This window comes from Dicentrarchus labrax, unplaced genomic scaffold (genome assembly GCF_905237075.1).
Source record: "Dicentrarchus labrax unplaced genomic scaffold, dlabrax2021, whole genome shotgun sequence".
Lineage (NCBI taxonomy): Eukaryota > Metazoa > Chordata > Actinopteri > Moronidae > Dicentrarchus > Dicentrarchus labrax.
The window spans coordinates 7,695,745-7,713,024 of NW_026136724.1; the positions used below are offsets into that span (position 1 = coordinate 7,695,745).

The 17,280-nt window shown below is 40.2% G+C and overlaps 2 protein-coding genes across 2 annotated transcripts in view; one reads left to right on the plus strand and one right to left on the minus strand.

Moving 5' to 3' along the window:
- lrmp (lymphoid-restricted membrane protein) overlaps window positions 1-2,142 on the minus strand; it is a 35,707-nt gene extending 33,565 nt beyond the window's left edge. The window contains exon 1 of the mRNA XM_051392512.1: window positions 1,232-2,142. The gene's annotated coding sequence lies outside the window, so the exon portion shown is untranslated. The remainder of the gene's footprint in view (window positions 1-1,231) is intronic.
- bcat1 (branched chain amino-acid transaminase 1, cytosolic) lies at window positions 278-11,743 on the plus strand. The gene is made up of 11 exons (XM_051392527.1): window positions 278-401; window positions 1,052-1,107; window positions 3,399-3,593; window positions 4,938-5,048; window positions 5,286-5,405; window positions 5,514-5,674; window positions 6,051-6,193; window positions 6,423-6,508; window positions 6,605-6,745; window positions 7,503-7,577; window positions 10,906-11,743. The coding sequence occupies exons 2-11, from the start codon at window positions 1,078-1,080 to the stop codon at window positions 10,942-10,944; spliced, it is 1,101 nt and encodes a 366-aa protein (XP_051248487.1). The 5' UTR covers window positions 278-401; window positions 1,052-1,077; the 3' UTR covers window positions 10,945-11,743.
- Window positions 11,744-17,280: the final 5,537 nt, after the last annotated feature.

Here is a 17,280-nt window from a genome sequence, read left to right on the forward strand (position 1 = left end):
GCTGTGATGTTAAAAGTCCAATAAATTCAAAATGATTTTGAGTGTGTTCCCATTGTTAGTGTCTCATGTATAACAAGCCTACTCGCTCTGCACCGGACTCACAGAGAAAAGTGCCATATTGCAGTGTTACATTAAACAGGAAATAAACACAAATTCCCTATTAGACATGGGTCAGATGGTCAGTGGTGTTTAAATGTTAATTGGGTTAATTTGGATGTTTGGTGTCATGACAGCACGATAATGGGGAGGGGTTTCACCCTGAGCGAGTATACTGGTTAGCAGCATTGACAGTATATATAAGGTTAGGGGTTATAAGGGTAGCAGGGAGGACCTAAAGGTGCACAGTCGGTTTAAATATCATCACAGCAACCTCTGGGTCAGACGTCTCTCCTGCTCTGAAGGTAACGTATAACTACTATATTGACTACTATACTACGTATATATTGGTAACACAGGTTGTGCTTTAATCTGGCAGTAAGAGTAAATATAAATTATTAATATCCTATATTAAAACAGCCAAGTTATTGACACATATTTAAGGCTCCTATGTGAAATGTTGTCTTATATGTAAAACCATTCGTTTGTGAAGGCCAATGATATACAGCAATTCTATCACAAGGCCTATTTCTGTTTACACCTGCTTAGAAATAGATTTGATAAAGTGTAGAATGTACAATGTTAAACACAGCAGTGGTTAGTGTGCAGCCACAAATCAAAAGAGCTGTATTGATATTATTAATAAAACAAATTGTTACATAGAGCAAAACCCATTTCCACATTGACTTAACTTTGCATTATGTAGTGAGAAAATATTATGTGAACTCAGGAGATTGAATCAATAATGTGAGGTGAGGAAAGGCTTCACCAATGCTGGATACTAGATACTGCATGCTGTTCAGCAGGTCATACCCCTCCTGTAATACCTTTCTTATGCAATGCTAACACATATTTGTACGCAGTTACTAATTAATGTTTGTAAATTTGTTTTTGAAGAAAAAAGTGCACATTTAAGTCATCACTGTAATGTTAAAATATTTCTAATGGTTTTCAGGAAGCAGCTTCATTCCCACCACTCCAATGGCTGACAACATCATCCCAAGCTTTAAGGTACTGAAACAAGTTATTTTAGTATATTGTGGCTGTTTTGTTTGCAGAATGCATATATGCTAAACTTAAGGGGATGTTAGTAAAGTCTGTTCTCTAAATGCCGTTATGATTTAAGACCACTTACCCTCAGTAGCTGCTCCAGCTGCAGCATCTTGATGATCCCCTGGCTTCCTGACACTTAAGAATCCCCCCTGTTGCACCACATAGAAGATATTCCAGCACTGCCTCTTGTCCTCATGGTGCCAAGAGCAGCACTGAAAGGCCTTGAGAGCCACAGTCATTCAGTGCTGTCCTTACTGTGACCAAAAAAACACTTGAAAAATGAATCCAATGGACACACACCAGTATAAGTATAAGTTCACTTGGTGTCAACCGGATCGAGAATTTCTAACGGTGTTTGATTTAGCTCTCAACTCATCCATTATGTGGCCATTTCTGGGGGTAAGGACACAACCAGTGTCCACACCTGTACTCGTCGTCCCTCCTGGGGCAGCCTGCTCAGCAGAATCCACTTCCCCAGCTCACGCTAAGTAGCTGGAGCTTTGCTTGTTTTCTGACCCTGAACACCTGAGCAGTAGACAGCAGGCTCAGGTAGGGATTAAGGGGGGCATTTGTAGAGACACACAAGCACACTTACAAGGATAAGTGTTGGGATCGGTTTGGAGAATGTAAAAAAAATACAAAGATAAACTCTAAAAAAGTATATTGATATTTATATAGGGATTTGATGTAACAAAGATAATCAGTGGCATGTTAAAAAATACGTTAAAAAATGCATTACTCTGACCACTTTCACACGCTGTTGTACCTTCCTGTACTGTAATCTGGGATTATGGCGCAAGCAACCTTCTGCACCAGGAGGGAGGGGATGAAGAGCCAGTCTAATCCCAGCCAATTGGAACAGATAACTCACTGAATGTCATACCAGAAAGAGGTGCCTCTTTAAAAGAAGGACATAACTCAGTCTTGCAGAACAGCAGGACGAGACAACACTTGTTCTTGATAAATGTGACACATATTTCTCAACCTGCTGTTACTGTAGCGCCATAAAAGCAGTATGGGGACATAATGGACTCAGAGACTGGATGACTCAGATTGAAGCTCCTTCAGTGCAAATTATGCTTTTATATTCTGTATCTTAACATGAACTTTGACAAATAAAAGGGGTAGTTGAGAGAGACAGCTTCAATGCAAATTTACATGAATATCATCCTGTTTGTCTCTACAGTGTCTTTCTGTATGCCTTACTGTCACTGATGTTACAGTGTCACCGATTTGTTGTCTGGTGACCACTGAGAGGTGAACTGTGACTCATGTTGTTTGTGGCAATCTTTGAATTAGCCTGGCACACTGTCAATGTTACAGCAACCTCTGCTGGCCAAACACAGGCAGGGCTCCAAATGAACTTTAGTCTCCCAAATTCTATATTCTATGAAGTATTTATAACTGCAAACTGCAGTGCAAATGCAAACCTGTTTCTGATTGGTACATGTATGGAAATCTAGTTACACACACACTGAACATTATTATTATTATTATTATTATTATTATTTAACCAAATAATCACAAACTCATTACAAGGACATCTTATATTTGAAGTTAAAAACGTTCCCTCTACAAAGGGAGGGAGAAGATCAAACAAACTATTTAAATATTTAGCTCAAACACAGTATTTACATATAAGCTTTAGGCCACACCCTAATCCAAAAACCCGGACAGAAAGAGTGAGAAAGAAGGTCAAATGAACTATATACATATATACAAACTATAGGAACGCCCTAATCCAGAGATCTGGAGAGAGAGGGTAGAGAGAAGGTCAAACGTGCCCTACTGCCACACCTTACTGACTGCCTGTGCACGGCACAAGAGGAGAGGGAGACACCCTGGCGCTGTTGGCAGAAGAGCTGTGAACTGCTATTACTCTGAGCATCATGCATGATAATTAATGCATGGGAATATATGTCTTACCCTTTCCCTGATGGGCTGAATAAGTCGCTAAATTTGTCACCAGTCGCTTTTTAGAAATAAAGTCATGTCTATTTCAATTGATTCTGAGTGTGTAATCGTGTGTGTGACCTCATGCCACTATATTCCATGTTGCATAAACCTAATAAAAGAAACTAAAGGTTTAGTAAAGGAAACCTTTCGGGGGTGATAATTGGATGAAATGTGAACACAGTGCTCCATGAATTGAAATGTTGATATTGGTGGATTCTTGCCTAAAATGTTCAGGTTTATTCTAAAATGTCACTATTTTCCCTGTCGTTCCATTCTTTGTTTTTTTAAACCAGGCCTCGGACCTGGTTATCCAGCTGTCCTCCTCTCTAAAGAGAAAACCGGATGAGTTCGACTACGGGGCTGTCTTCACTGACCACATGCTGACCATAGAATGGAGTGAGAGTGAGGGCTGGCAGGCTCCAGTCATCAAGCCCTTTGAGAACCTGTCACTCCACCCAGCCTGTTCGTCACTACACTACAGTGTACAGGTACACTTGCTGGGAAGGGTTCAAACTTTACCCTTACTTTTAAGTTAGTTAAAATGGATTTACTATCCATGCTAACTACTTATGGAAAACAATGAATAAATATGAAGTTGAGCACAGGTGCCCATAAAAACACAATATCACATTGCACCAAATGCATGATGGATGAAACTGTAGAAGAAATTCTTTCAAAACATTGAGAGTTGCTAGTTCTCTGAAGGATTACAAACCCAGTGTGATGAATCCAGTCCCTTTATTCATTCAGCATGGATAGATGTTCTCTCCAGACTCCCGGATGATCTTCCTTATATACCATCCAGTATCTCCAAGATCACCTGGTTACCTCCTAACCGTACCACTTCTAAATCCCATCCCAAGGCCTTAGGCCTTCCACAACACAATGGTTTAGAACACTGTGATTTATTAACAAATTCTTAGCATACTTTCCCCTCCCATAAAGATCACTAGCCACCTAAACTGAACTGATTACATTTATTACCCCATCTAAAACATGAATCTACCACAAAACCGAATAAAACCAAAGAGAATTTATAATTTATATATAAATGGCACAAGTTTGTTAATGGTATTGATATTGCAGTGCAGTGTGGATTTATTTTATTTTTTATTTTTATTCATTGAACTATTTTGTAAACTATTTTTAGACCCAATATGTTAACATTTTAATACTTGCATGACATTAAATAAATACATTATTTCGTTTTTCTCCACCAGAATTGTATTCCAAGCAGCATGGAGAGGGTTTTGAAACAGCATTCAGACCTTCACTTTGGAAAAAAAAAACTGTAATACATTATTTTATGGATTTGTTATTTCCTAATCATTTTCTAGTTTAGTTGATTTTAACAAGTTATTGACGTTTGGAAGAATTTTCTTGAAAGAGCAGCTCAATTTATTTATTTTTTTAATTTATTAAAGTATTTTTGGGGACTTTTATTGCCTTTATGATAGTGACAGCTGAAGACAGACAGGAAAGAGGGGAAAAGAGAGGGGATGACACGCAGCAAAGGGCCACAGGTCAGACTCAAACCCTGGGCCACTGCAGCAAGGACACAGCCTCAGTACATGGGTCGCCAGCTCTACCCACTGAGCTAACCAGGCACCTGACCAGCTCAATTTAAATACAATTTTAAGCAAATATAATTGACCATGCGATTTATTGGGATTTAAAATATGGACTCAAAACTCATGACCTCAGTATTTTTGAAATCCTTGCTACAGTATGGCCCTTAACTAACTCCATGCTCAGGAAATCCTCCTCTGGGTTGCTCAATGTATTTAAAATTCAAATATACTTTTTCTTTATGTTTCTTCTCTTCTCACCAGCTCTTTGAGGGAATGAAGGCATACCGTGGTGATGACAACCAGCTGCGTCTCTTCAGACCGACGCTCAACATGAGCCGCATGTCCAACTCTGCCAAGAGAGCTTGTCTACCTGTAAGATGGATGTGAGGAATGAATGGAGATATGAATGGATGGACTGATGAAAGGATAGGTGGCAGTGATGAACAAATGACTGTTTTTGCCTTCAAAATGTAACCTCAGCTACAACTTCAACTGAGTCTTCTACTTCTGATCATCTAAGTACCATAGCTACCTTCGTTCTTTTATTTTCAGCCACTCAACCTCCACTCTCCTTATCTTTCTCTTTCTCCACCCCCCTACCTCCTGCAGGCCTTTGATCAGTCAGAGTTTCTGCAGTGTATCAGACAACTGGTAGAGGTTGAACAGGAATGGGTTCCTCGCTCCGACTCTGTTAGTCTGTACATCAGACCAACATTTATTGGCACTGAGGTAAGGAGGATCATGAAGTGCTGCATTCATTTGTTGAGGTATTTTTTAAAAATCTTTTATTATGTCAAATTTAAAATGCACCCCTATGTGTTTGTGTGCCCATGGTAGCCCTCTCTGGCTATAATGAAGCCCGGCCATGCCTTGCTGTATGTGATCCTGTGTCAAGTGTGCCCTTACTTCAACACCGAGACACAGGCCGTGTCCTTATGGGCTGACCCAAAGTTCACACGGGCCTGGAAAGGAGGAACTGGAGACTGCAAGATGGGAGGGTGGGTAGACACATACTGTATGCATGTTTAGTTTTTATTCACTGATAATCAATCAATGCACTCAACTCCAATATCTGGGTGCTGAATCCTTAAAGACAAGTGGTGAAAAATCTTTAGCACTAGACTCATTCATTGTTGAAAATATCAATGTTGTTTCTGACATGAAATCAATATTCTTATTTAGTTTTATACACTTTATCATTCAAGCGCACGTGGTAGGTATGTGTAAGGTGCAGAGAAATCAAGCTTTTGATCCTTCTGCCCTCCCAAAAAACACAAAATATGCTTGTGTCCTTGCACAAATTACACCAAATTTAAAGACGAAGAGCATCATGCTGCATTACTTAATTGTAACTGTTGCTGTGGATTTCTGCAGGAACTACGGAGGTGCTTTGTTTGCCCAGTATGAAGCGCAGGATTATGGGTGTCAGCAGGTGCTGTGGCTTTATGGAGAGGACCACCAGATCACTGAGGCAGGAACCATGAACATCTTCCTGTACTGGATCAACGAGGATGGGGGTTAGTCACACTAGAACTTGGTCAATCACAGGCTTTTTTGCTGTGCTGTAGACTCATAGTAAGGTTATGTAATGTGCTTTAGATAAAAAAACATTTTACAAATGTGACCTCTACTGGCAGAACAATGTCACTACAGCATAATGACACAGCATCTCCAGTTCAATCATTTTTTGCCTTAACAATTTGTACGTTTTCTTTTGCTCTGTTTATGAACATATTTTATTTTCAGAGGAGGAACTTGCAACTCCACCTCTGGATGGTATCATACTCCCAGGAATAACCCGACAGAGTGTCCTGGAATTAACCAGGAAATGGGTGAGAAAGATAAAACCTTAAAACGTGCATGAATAAATATTTTCTGAACTTTGCCTCACATTTCCTCTGGTCCTGTCCACTCTCTCCTGTGCCCAGGGTGAGTTTGAGGTGAAAGAGCGCTACCTGACCATGGCCCAGCTGTGCTCTGCTATAAAGCAACAGCGGGTCAAAGAGATGTTTGGCTCCGGTACTGCCTGCATGATCTGCCCCATAGGAGACATTGTTTACCAGGGAGAGGTAAGAGAAAGAGCACCTGAGAAATATACACTGTATGTATCTCTCTGTTCACTAATATACATGAAAGCCAATAATATAAAGTGTTATTAGACATTACATATTTTATATAAAGGTTTATGTTTGTATGAAAATAAATAATGGGTTGTATCACTTAGATTTAAATGATTAAACAAACAATGAATGTCATAGTGGAGTGCAACAGGATTTATATTTTCTTAAGCCCAGAAGGGACTAACCAAACACAGGCTCTAGATAGGTCCATTTATATATAGTAGCTACAATAATGGCCCATTAGCCAACGGGTTTTGCAGCCACCGTAGTTTCTCCTACACACTAGGAAAGAGAGTATGAGGCGAGTCGGTTGCAGCCTATAAAGTTTCATCTTCTTTCTAATGATAACTTACAGGAAGTTGGACTTTGTGCCTAGAGCCCAAAGTTACACTGTAAAAAAAAGTCATGCTGTCTTTATTTGATTAAATGTTTCATATGAAAGAAGCACATTTTAATACAAAGTAGTTATCTGTGAATAGTTTTCAACTTTTAGAAGCTTAGTGCCTTGATGAATGAGGCTCACCGTCTCTTGTGACCACATGGATGTTTTTTATCTTTAGAAGGTTGTCAGGACCTCATGGCTACTTGGTTTTAATATCATAATATGTTTACTTAATATTCTCTATGTTCCCATAATTTTAAATTGTAACAAGCAGTTCACAGAGCAGATTAAATTATTAAAATTGTGTCTTTTTGTGTGTTTTAGAACTTGCACATCCCCAGTCAGGATAAAAACTCACAGCTGACTTCACGGATTGCAAAAGAACTCTCAGATATACAGGTTTGTGGATGCAGACAGACAGACAGACACACACACACACACACACACACACACACACACACACACACACACACACATACACACACATATACACACACATCCCACAGATGTTTTGCCTAGCTTAGTAACAGCTTGTTGAGCATCTGTGTTCTTTACACTCCTGTCACCCTCAGGTCTCTATTTTATAAAGCATTCAGCGATGTGATTGTTGGAGAACAATTAGAAGGAACAGCATCCTTCTAAGTAAAAGGTGGGGGTGCGAGTGGCACTAGCTGTCTGACAAGATGACAAATGCCTAGAACATTTATACATTGTCACATGTCAGCCTTGTTAGTGCTCACTAACCAGCAATAAAGAGGCTTCACTGAAAAAGGAGAAATAACTAGATACATTGAAAATATGGTTGTTGAGAGGCAAGACCTAACAAAAAAAAATGTTCTCCTCCAAATATTAACTTATCACGCATCTCCATAATTGCATTGCAGGACTGTTATATGAGTGGTTATTATGTAACTCAACGAGATAAAAGCATTAAGTTGTTCTTTTATGAGCAAACCCTCATTGGTCCTCATTCATTGTACAACCACTACATACATTATCTTGCCTGTAAGTAGCTAATAAGTGAAATATCTTATTAGGTAATGAGTAATGTCTCCGTAATATTGTACATGGCCTACACTACAGTCTATGCAGCACTGCAGGTTTAAACAGATTCATAATGTTCTTTGCTGAAGGCCTGATTTGTGTTAATGAGTGTGTTATGTATCGCTGACTGTCTGTTATTGTGCTGTGTAACGAGCCTATTATTAGTAGGGGTATGAGCTTGAATGTGATCCTTACTTTATCACTTGCACTGGGATGTCAGGATCTCTGTACAGCGCACACTAAATCTTAATTTAGCAAAACTGCAGCCTCTGTAAGGGTTTGTTTCCAAGAAACAGCAGTTGTGGATGACTTGTAAGTCTTGTATGACATTCAGAAAACTGGAAAACCTTTGGTGTCTCTCTGCTTTAAACACATGAAATGATCTTACAAGTGATTATGTATTTCATACTCAGCAAACAAAGCTTCTCTTTCCAGACAAGAGTCACAACAAATGACAACATAAGCCATGCTCCTATCTGGTTACACACTCAAACTTTTTCCATTTTCCTGTATGTCACCGGCACCAGAACCTAAGCTAAAACACAGAAATCTTTAGGGCAAGTGTTATCTGTCCACCAAACATGCTGTGTTAAAAAACGGACTGGTTAAAACCTAATCTTCCATCTTCTGAAACTAAAGATGTCTTGGCCCAAAACTGACTTGGAACCCTTTTTTAACTTTAGTCTCTGTAGTTCCTGTTAAGTTGTAGAGCTGACTGGACATGTTCAGTACAGTGTCTTGTCTGGGCCCCATGTCACGTTAAAATGTCTATGAGCTGAGAGACCTTTTCCTCTGAACTTCCCCGAAAGTTTCTTATCCAACATTTCACAAAAAGAAAAACAAAAATAGAGAAAGGTGAGCACAATGAATATAAATTTCCCTAATCCCTAATATTTATCTTTTGACCCTTTGGAGGGGGTCTGACCCCTTTGTGTGGAACCACTGGACTAAAATACCTAACTGTATAGAGAGTACTTAAAACTAGCTCCACCTTGACCAGCTCAGCAGTAAAATGCTACGTACTCATTGATCCATCAGTGTTAACAATCTAATAATGTCATATGTGAGGATATATCAGTCACAGGGGACATCTTTCTCCAGAATGAGCACTGATGACACTTTGAGTACACTTTGCTTATAAGACTTCACTACTCTTAGTTAAGTATGATTTAAATGCAGGACTTACAGTATTTTCACATTGTTGTATTAGTACTTTTACTAAAGAAAAGGATGTGAATACTTCTTCCACCGCTGCTTAAAAATCCAAAACTGAGGTAAAGGCATACACAGCCTTTTGATCAGCATTCTGAATTGTGATATGCACAAACTACATATAGTTATTGATTTTAAATCTTTGAACTAAGCCGAACAAAATTATTTGAATCTGCAAAGAGAGAAATACTCCAGACTGGGGAACAGTTAAAGGTTAGTGTGTCCTTTTCTGAGTGTCCTTTGATGACAAGCTGATTATGAATCATAAACTGGTTTTGCACTGGATGCCTTGCAGGCTTACACATCTGAATTACATGAGCAGATAGTGGCCCTTTCCTGATCTTTTAAACGTCCTCTAAACACTTTGATTAGTCGATCTGCCTTATCTCTTCAACTAATGACTTTTCTCTTCTTTTCTTTCGCTTTGTCTCCCTCTCCTTCTCTTTACTTTCTGCCGCATCTGTGTTTTTTGTTGTTTCGTCTTCCTTGGTCAGTCTGGGGCAGGCCATTAGCATATCTGCTCTCTCCATCACCCAGGACTTGTGTGCATGTGTGTTATGAATGCGTTGACCACATCATTATATACGATAAGATCGGCCTCCGTCGACAGTGCTTCTGAGGGAGAGAGAGACAGCTGCCGGGGCCTAATGGCGGAGTGTGGAGAGTTGGAGATAGGGGCAAGACAAACTCCTGAATTCTCTCATTAAGCTCGCTGTAATTGCACAAACCCAATTATTGCCTCAGCCTTTTGTGATCTTCAAAGCCAAGATGCTGCAAATGCAGCCTCGAACAAGTGGGAGAGGAGGAGGAGGAGGAAGAAGATTTGACGGGGGGGAGGGAGATGGGGCGGCAGTGAAGCTTAATGAACAATAAAATCGACAAAACGCTGGAAAACGCTGCGCTCCTTCCGCAGCGCTGTTAAATCTGTTGACATTTCATTTGGAGGGAAGCAGTGCGGTGTTATCCCCCCACACACACTCCTCCTCCCGCCCCTTCTGAAGACAACACTGTGCAACAAACAAACGAGTGGTCTGAGGCAGCAGATGAAAGATGGGTTTACTAAGTCGCCCTGCTGTTCCTCTTTCAAGTTAATTAGAAATCACATTCTTTTGTTTCCCCTTCGCAGGCGTTTATTTACTTTCTCACTTCGACCATTAGAACAAATTTGCAACATGAGACACAAATAATTGGATTTGTCTCCACGGCTGTCACGGATTGGGGAACATTTTGTTTTGATTTTTATTATAGTTTCTTTTCTCCGTTGTGCTGTGTTCTGGTGCTGGCTGAGTTTGCAGATTTGCTCACGGATATTTGATTTCATTTTTTGATTTGTGTTTTTGCTCGCAATTAAGCAGCGGCGGGCGAGAGAAGTTTAGTGCTCTAGTGACGTGAGATTTTATTTTTGCTAACTGCTCGGGCCCCCCTGGAGGACTCTCTTGTAACCTTCTCACGACCTTTTGCTCTCTTACAGTATGGACGCACACCCAGCGAATGGACCTACCTGGTGTAGCAGTGATGAAGAAGCCTAGAACACACACACACACACACACATGCACACACAACAACCAGTGTGCACACAAGAAGGATATTCTGCAATGCAACAGCCAAAAACATACTGACACAGACATACTGTAAATGTATATTCGTGCAATATTTGTGGTCTAACTGCAATATGCTGGAGAACAGTTCTGCGGGGAGATAGCACTTTAGCTCCTTTTAAACTTAAATTAATGACAAACACACAACTGTCCAAAATAATTAACAAAAGTAGGCTAATGTCTCATGCAATACTGCACAATAACTTACAGTAACCCAGCCACTGTGGCTCGTTCTGCTGCTTCCCATCTCCTTTTCCAACAAATATCCAGGATACAGCTGTGGCTTTGATAAAACATATGTGAGATGTTACAAACATAATATGTATGAGTTACAGAGAATTTCATACTACTTGTGTAAGAGTTACAAATCAGCTACAAGGGGACTTGAGTTTTATGGTGAGGTACAGGTTAGAAAGGTGGATAAAAAAGAGTTTTATACTATTATATCATAGCCTTTACAGCTCCATTAAACACATGAAGAGTTAACATATATATATCTAAGGAATTGCAGCCATTACCTTTATGTAAGAACATCAAACAAATTTGAAGTCATACTGGACTAATAGTTTTCATCAGTCCTTTTTGTGTTGTGTTTGTGTGAGTGGATTCTTGTCAGTGTTCTGTCTGTCGCTTACTGTAAATGTAGGGCAATAAATGTTCTGCTGACCATTGTACATTTGCACTCAATTAAATGGACCTCTGGTATTGTAATGATTTATTGTGATTTCTCTATAATGTTTTTTTTCCTGAAATTAAAAGACTATGTTCAAGATCATTACAAAAAATTTAACACATTTCTTTACCTAAAAGAGGACATTTCCACTACAGGAACTTTCCCAGGGGGATCAAGAATGTTTTGAGGAACTTATGGATTAAACCTGCATTTGGTACTTAATAAAGCTCCAGGTGCAAAAAACTAAAATTATAATTTTCAAAGGTTCAGGAACTATAGGGGCGAGCCAGGCTCTGCAGAGATGCTTGCACGATCCTTAATGATTCTAAGGAGTGTTTTCCTGCCACCCCACACACACACACACACACACACACACACACACACACACACACACACACACACACACCTAGACACTCACTCACACACACACACACACACACTCGTAGAGAACCTGGAACAGAACCAAAGCCATCAGCATAATGGAGTCATAACAGAAAGCCATCAAACCGGAGAGCCCTTGGCTGTTTGGCTCTGTACACACACACACACACACACACACACACACACACACACACACACACACACACATACACGCAACATAAATCAGGATACACTGTACAAGTTTAAAAATTAAAACTCAGGAGTTTAAGTTGTGTCCACTTGTAAATACATGCCTCATTAACTGGGATCTTGTCTATATGTCTGCCTCTGTCTGTGCATGCAATGGATGCACATACGTGTGAATGTGTGTGTGCGTGTGTGTGTGCCCAGTGGCGTGCTGGATGATTTTTGGCTCTTTGTGAAGACAGCTCATTTTGGCGGCAGCTCCTTCCTTGTGTGCAGTGGCACAGCTGGTGAAGCGTCCAGTGAGTGCACCCACACACACACACACACACACACACACACACACACACACATAAAACACATACTTCAAAATGCCAAACACCATCTAGCCTGCTTGATCTAGGCCACTGGTGAAATTACCATTGCATGTATTTCATCTTATTCTCTAGATCCCGTTCTTATGTTTGCTTTCCCTCACAGCAGTTTGTTCAATAATCATTAGCTATAAATTAGTCTCTCAAGCTCTTCACTCCATTATTCGCCCACAGGGATCATTGCAATTACATCTAATCTAATCTAAATGACATGTAGACAGGTGAGGACACATTGCGTGACTGTTTAAGGGCATGTCGGATGTTAGCTTTACTGAAACTGTTCCAGGACCACTAAATTGCAAATCTGAGCTGTTATTTCATTGATATTTCCTTTGAGTGTTCAAGTGTTGATTGGACAGTTGCTGATGAGCCTCTGAGGCAATAATTCATAACTATGTGAAAGTGTTAAAGTAACTCTGATGGTGTGAAGTGATGGAGACACTGGAACTGTTCTGGTTTAACACAGTCAGAGGTTCTGATCTATCTTTGGCACATTTGCCAAACTTTTGGATGCAATATCAGTGATATTAGATTGAACAAGATGGACAGAATATTAGCTACATTTACTATGGAAATCACTGACACAGTGTCAACAAAACTGTTACACTATTATATCCACCACAGACATTTACTACTACTTGGCTTTGGTTTTGGTTTGCATTCTCGTTGTGAGGAGGGCTATGAAGAACTGCCAACCTTTTTTAGTAAAATAATAAACAAAAACATAAAACTGCTCATTAAATCAGATTATCACATGACAGTAAATTCACACCTAATGTGTGAAGTGAAGTGAAATAACTAAAAATACAATGTTTTCCCCTCTTAATCCTGATGGTCCTGTGTTATTAAATGGACAGCTTAATTTTTATTTAAGGGCACAGTACCACTGGATTTTCCATTACATGGTTATTTAAAGCATTAATGATGTATGTTTTATGGATGTTTTCTTTGTTCCATTCCTTATACACATACATCCAAACATACACAAATTTATCTTTATTGGCATAATGGTTCAGTATATGTTGCCAAAGTATCTCTCTCTCCATTTCTCTTGTATTTTTCCTTCCAGCTCCTCCATCTCTTTTATTATCTTTCTCTCTCTCTCTCTCTCTCTCTCTGGTGTGTGTGTGTGTGTGTGTGTGTGTGTGTGTGTGTGTGTGTGTGTCTTTCTCTCTCTCATCCTCCATTTCTCCCCCCTCACAGAAACCAGGGACCCCGGCAGGCCGCTCCCATTCAGCCTGGAGACGGCGATGATGTTTTAATTGTCACTTCTTGTTAAGGCGGCCGTGACATTCAAGCGGGGACAGAGGGGAGGCAGTCGGCGAAATCAGAGGAAATGGAGAGAAAGAGAGAGAGAAGGAAGGAGAGAGAGAGAGAGATGGCACCCATTCAGCTACTAAGAGTGGTATTTGGCTCTGAGCAGTGTGCCTCCTTCTCTCTCTTCCCTCTCTCTCACCCCGCCGGGGCATGATCTGATTTGACAAGCGCAACGCTGTCATCTTGAGTTTGTCCAATTTGAAATTCTAATTAATGAACTCGGCGCCACTTTGTGTTTTTGTCGTTGTTGTTGTTGTGTTCTTCCTCTTCTTCTCCTTCCTTCTTAGGCCAGTTTGTCTTTTATTTGTCTTTTCTTTACCCTTCCTCCTTCCCTCACTCCTCCAGTGTTCTTTGGAGGCAGTGTGACTGCAGAGGCCACCGGTCGCTCTGGGTGAGATGGTGGTCTCACACCATAGCAGATGATATCAGTGGCTTTGGGTCACCCAATTAGAATCAAACTGTGTGCAGTACATTTGTACATATGTGTGTGTCTACTTGACTGGGTTGTGTTTGTCTCCGAATCCTAATGAGGAAGCAGAGAGAGGAGTGATGGCTGCAGATTGCTGATGCTGAGGGGCAGAGGAGTGGTCAGGGTCTCTTTCCAGAACTTCACACATTCACTGTACACTAATAGTGGTTTTCCCAACAAATTAGCTCTGGTTTTTGAACCGGTTCTGTTCAAGATTCTTGGAACCTTGGTGCTCTCTAGCAAACCAGCCCCCGTTTCCACCAGTTTTGAGTGGAACCATTGTAATTGGAACGGACAGAGGGAGCTCCACAATGCAAGATGACCTGAAGAATATGAAACGCCCATTTTGGTTCCCATGGACAACCTGCCGTTTTCTTGGGTTCCAGATCCAAATTTTCAGGTTCCGAACCAATACATTTTTGTTTTAAATGTTGTGAACAGCTCAAAATAACTACTTGAACTGGCCTGTGACAGTGTTTTTCCTTCAAATTAGCTCTGGTTCTTGAACCAGTTCTGTTCAAGATTCTTGAAACTTCTGTCTAGCAAACGAACAGTTCCCAAGGAAAACCTGCCATTTTTTGGTTTCAGTTGGGAACCGACTTTTTGGGTTCCGAACCAATTTATTTGTGATTGAAATGTTCCAAACGGTACAACTACAACTACAACTACAACTACAACTACAAGTACAACTACAACTACAACTACAACTACAGGAGCTGAAAAGGAGCCAGTTCCCTGTTGGTGGAAAAGGTCTATATGAGGAAAACTCCACCCTAATGTTCTTTAACACTTTGCACCTTGTATTTGTACACTACCAATCAACACATGTCCAGCACAGCTATAATAACCTAAAGGCACATTGAACAGCTGCAAGTTTTGATGGAGCAAAGAGATAACACTTTTTTCTAGAGATGCAAACTGATGTTTATCTATTATACAAGGATAAATACATCATAGAAAAGACAAGAAGAATGCAAGGTAACCACAGTATGGATGTAGGTCTGTTGTCGGCATTGTGTGAAATACAGCACAGTCTTAAACCAAAACCACAAGCTTTTCCCTAATGAAAGGGTTTTTGTTACCCACATGCAAGTCAGAGTCACCAACTATCCAACCCAACCCCTCCCCTGTGATCTGTGTGCTACAAGAACTGAGGACTTTCTTGACTGGAAAATTGCTGCCAGGGAATCCATCCAGCAATTATGTTTCATTCAGAATGTGTTTGGGGAAAACAAATTAGTTGTATATTTTCCTTTAGTTTGCCACAGTAACCATTCTGGTTGAGCCAAACCGCTGCACAATCCATTTAAATCAAAGTGAAGTTATGTGGGGCAAAGAGTGGGATATTTTTTATCATGTCTTTCTTTACCAGCGGGTGGTGCTAGCAGCCTACAAACCATAGACCTCTGCACAGCTCTGCTTTATGGAGAGGGAGCAATAGAAAGAGAGGAAAGGGAGAGGGAGTGTTTAGAGTGAGGTTTTGGAGGCCTGCCAATCATGATGAAAAACCACTGCAGAACTAATCTATTTCCATGCCCGTCCTAATCCACCAACACAACGATGGCATCATTTAATCACAAAATCATCATCACCATCACCACTATCACCATCATCCTCCTCTCCCTCATTCCCCTCCCCCTCTGCTGCATTAATAAAAAATGTATTTTTTGTAAATAAGAGCTTGTGATTAAGAGCAGATTAGCGCGCGCCTTCAGACGGACAGACAGACCGTGATGGGTTTTGTTAACACGAGAGTAACACTGGGTGTCAGTTGTGTGTGTCTGACATTACATCAACGTTATCCTCCTGCCGCTCATGTTATTGCTCTTGGCTTAGAGTTTTAGGGGACTTTTTAACAGCAGCATTGCTTAAGAGCTTAGAGTAAATGGATGGATGGATAGATGGATGGATGAAGATCAGGCACACGCACACACACGCACAGAGAGATCAGTGTCACTCACACAGCTTCAGCGCCAAAGCCTGATTTGCTTTGTGGTAAAAGCTGTTTTATTTCTCATCAGTGTTGTAATGGAGATGCTCCACTGTCACACCGCACTTGAAGTCTCATTTTGTACTGAAGAAGAGAGAAATCAGCCATTTTGCTGCTCTGGTATATTACCCCATTCTGTACTAACTGCCTCTGATTTTATTTTACATCATGTTTCTGATGATCAGGTTTGGGAGATTGAATGAGGTAAAGCAAAGGAATTTAATGTGTGACATGCATATTTCAAAATTATGTTTTTTCACAATAAAATGTTGATCCAGATTGAACACCAGCAGGACCATCTTTTTTCCCCCATTGCAAAGGGGATGTTGACTTCTTTTAACAATGTTTTTGTCTTTGTAATTAAAGGATAATATTCTTAAAAGTCTTTTTTCTTTTTTTTCTTTTTACCTTTCACCCCCTCCAAACTCTAGAAGCTCTGTGAGCTTACTTTGGAGATGGTAGGAAAATTATTAGGGGGTCAAGAAAAGGGGGGAGGAAGTTGGGATTTTTCTCTTTTTGCTAAAGGAAGCATAGTCTGAATGTTTTGGGAGAGTAGGGGAGGATCTTTAGTGATTGAATGTAATCTCTTCAGAGAGCATGTCATTTGTCATGATCCTCCAGCAGTTTTATTTTATTCAGCATCTTAACAGAAAGCAGGGAAGTAAAATGTAGAAAAAGTAAAAAGTGTCATTCATCATAAATGTTTTATAAAGTGGATATTATTGGTTTAAAAGTAAAGAATAGCTAGAATATTCACTTAACAGGATGCATCATTTTATATTTGACATATTTCTAGGCAAATGCAAATTGCACTTCTGTGTTATTTGGTGGCTATATGTGAAACTGATTGCCCCATTAACA

Coding starts and splice junctions, on each gene's coding strand:
- bcat1 (XM_051392527.1), top strand. CDS start 1,078: ATGGCTGACAACATCATCCCAAGCTTTAAG. Junction 5,406..5,513: donor CAACATTTATTGGCACTGAG/GTAAGGAGGATC, acceptor TGCCCATGGTAG/CCCTCTCTGGCTATAATGAA. Junction 6,509..6,604: donor TGGAATTAACCAGGAAATGG/GTGAGAAAGATA, acceptor TCCTGTGCCCAG/GGTGAGTTTGAGGTGAAAGA.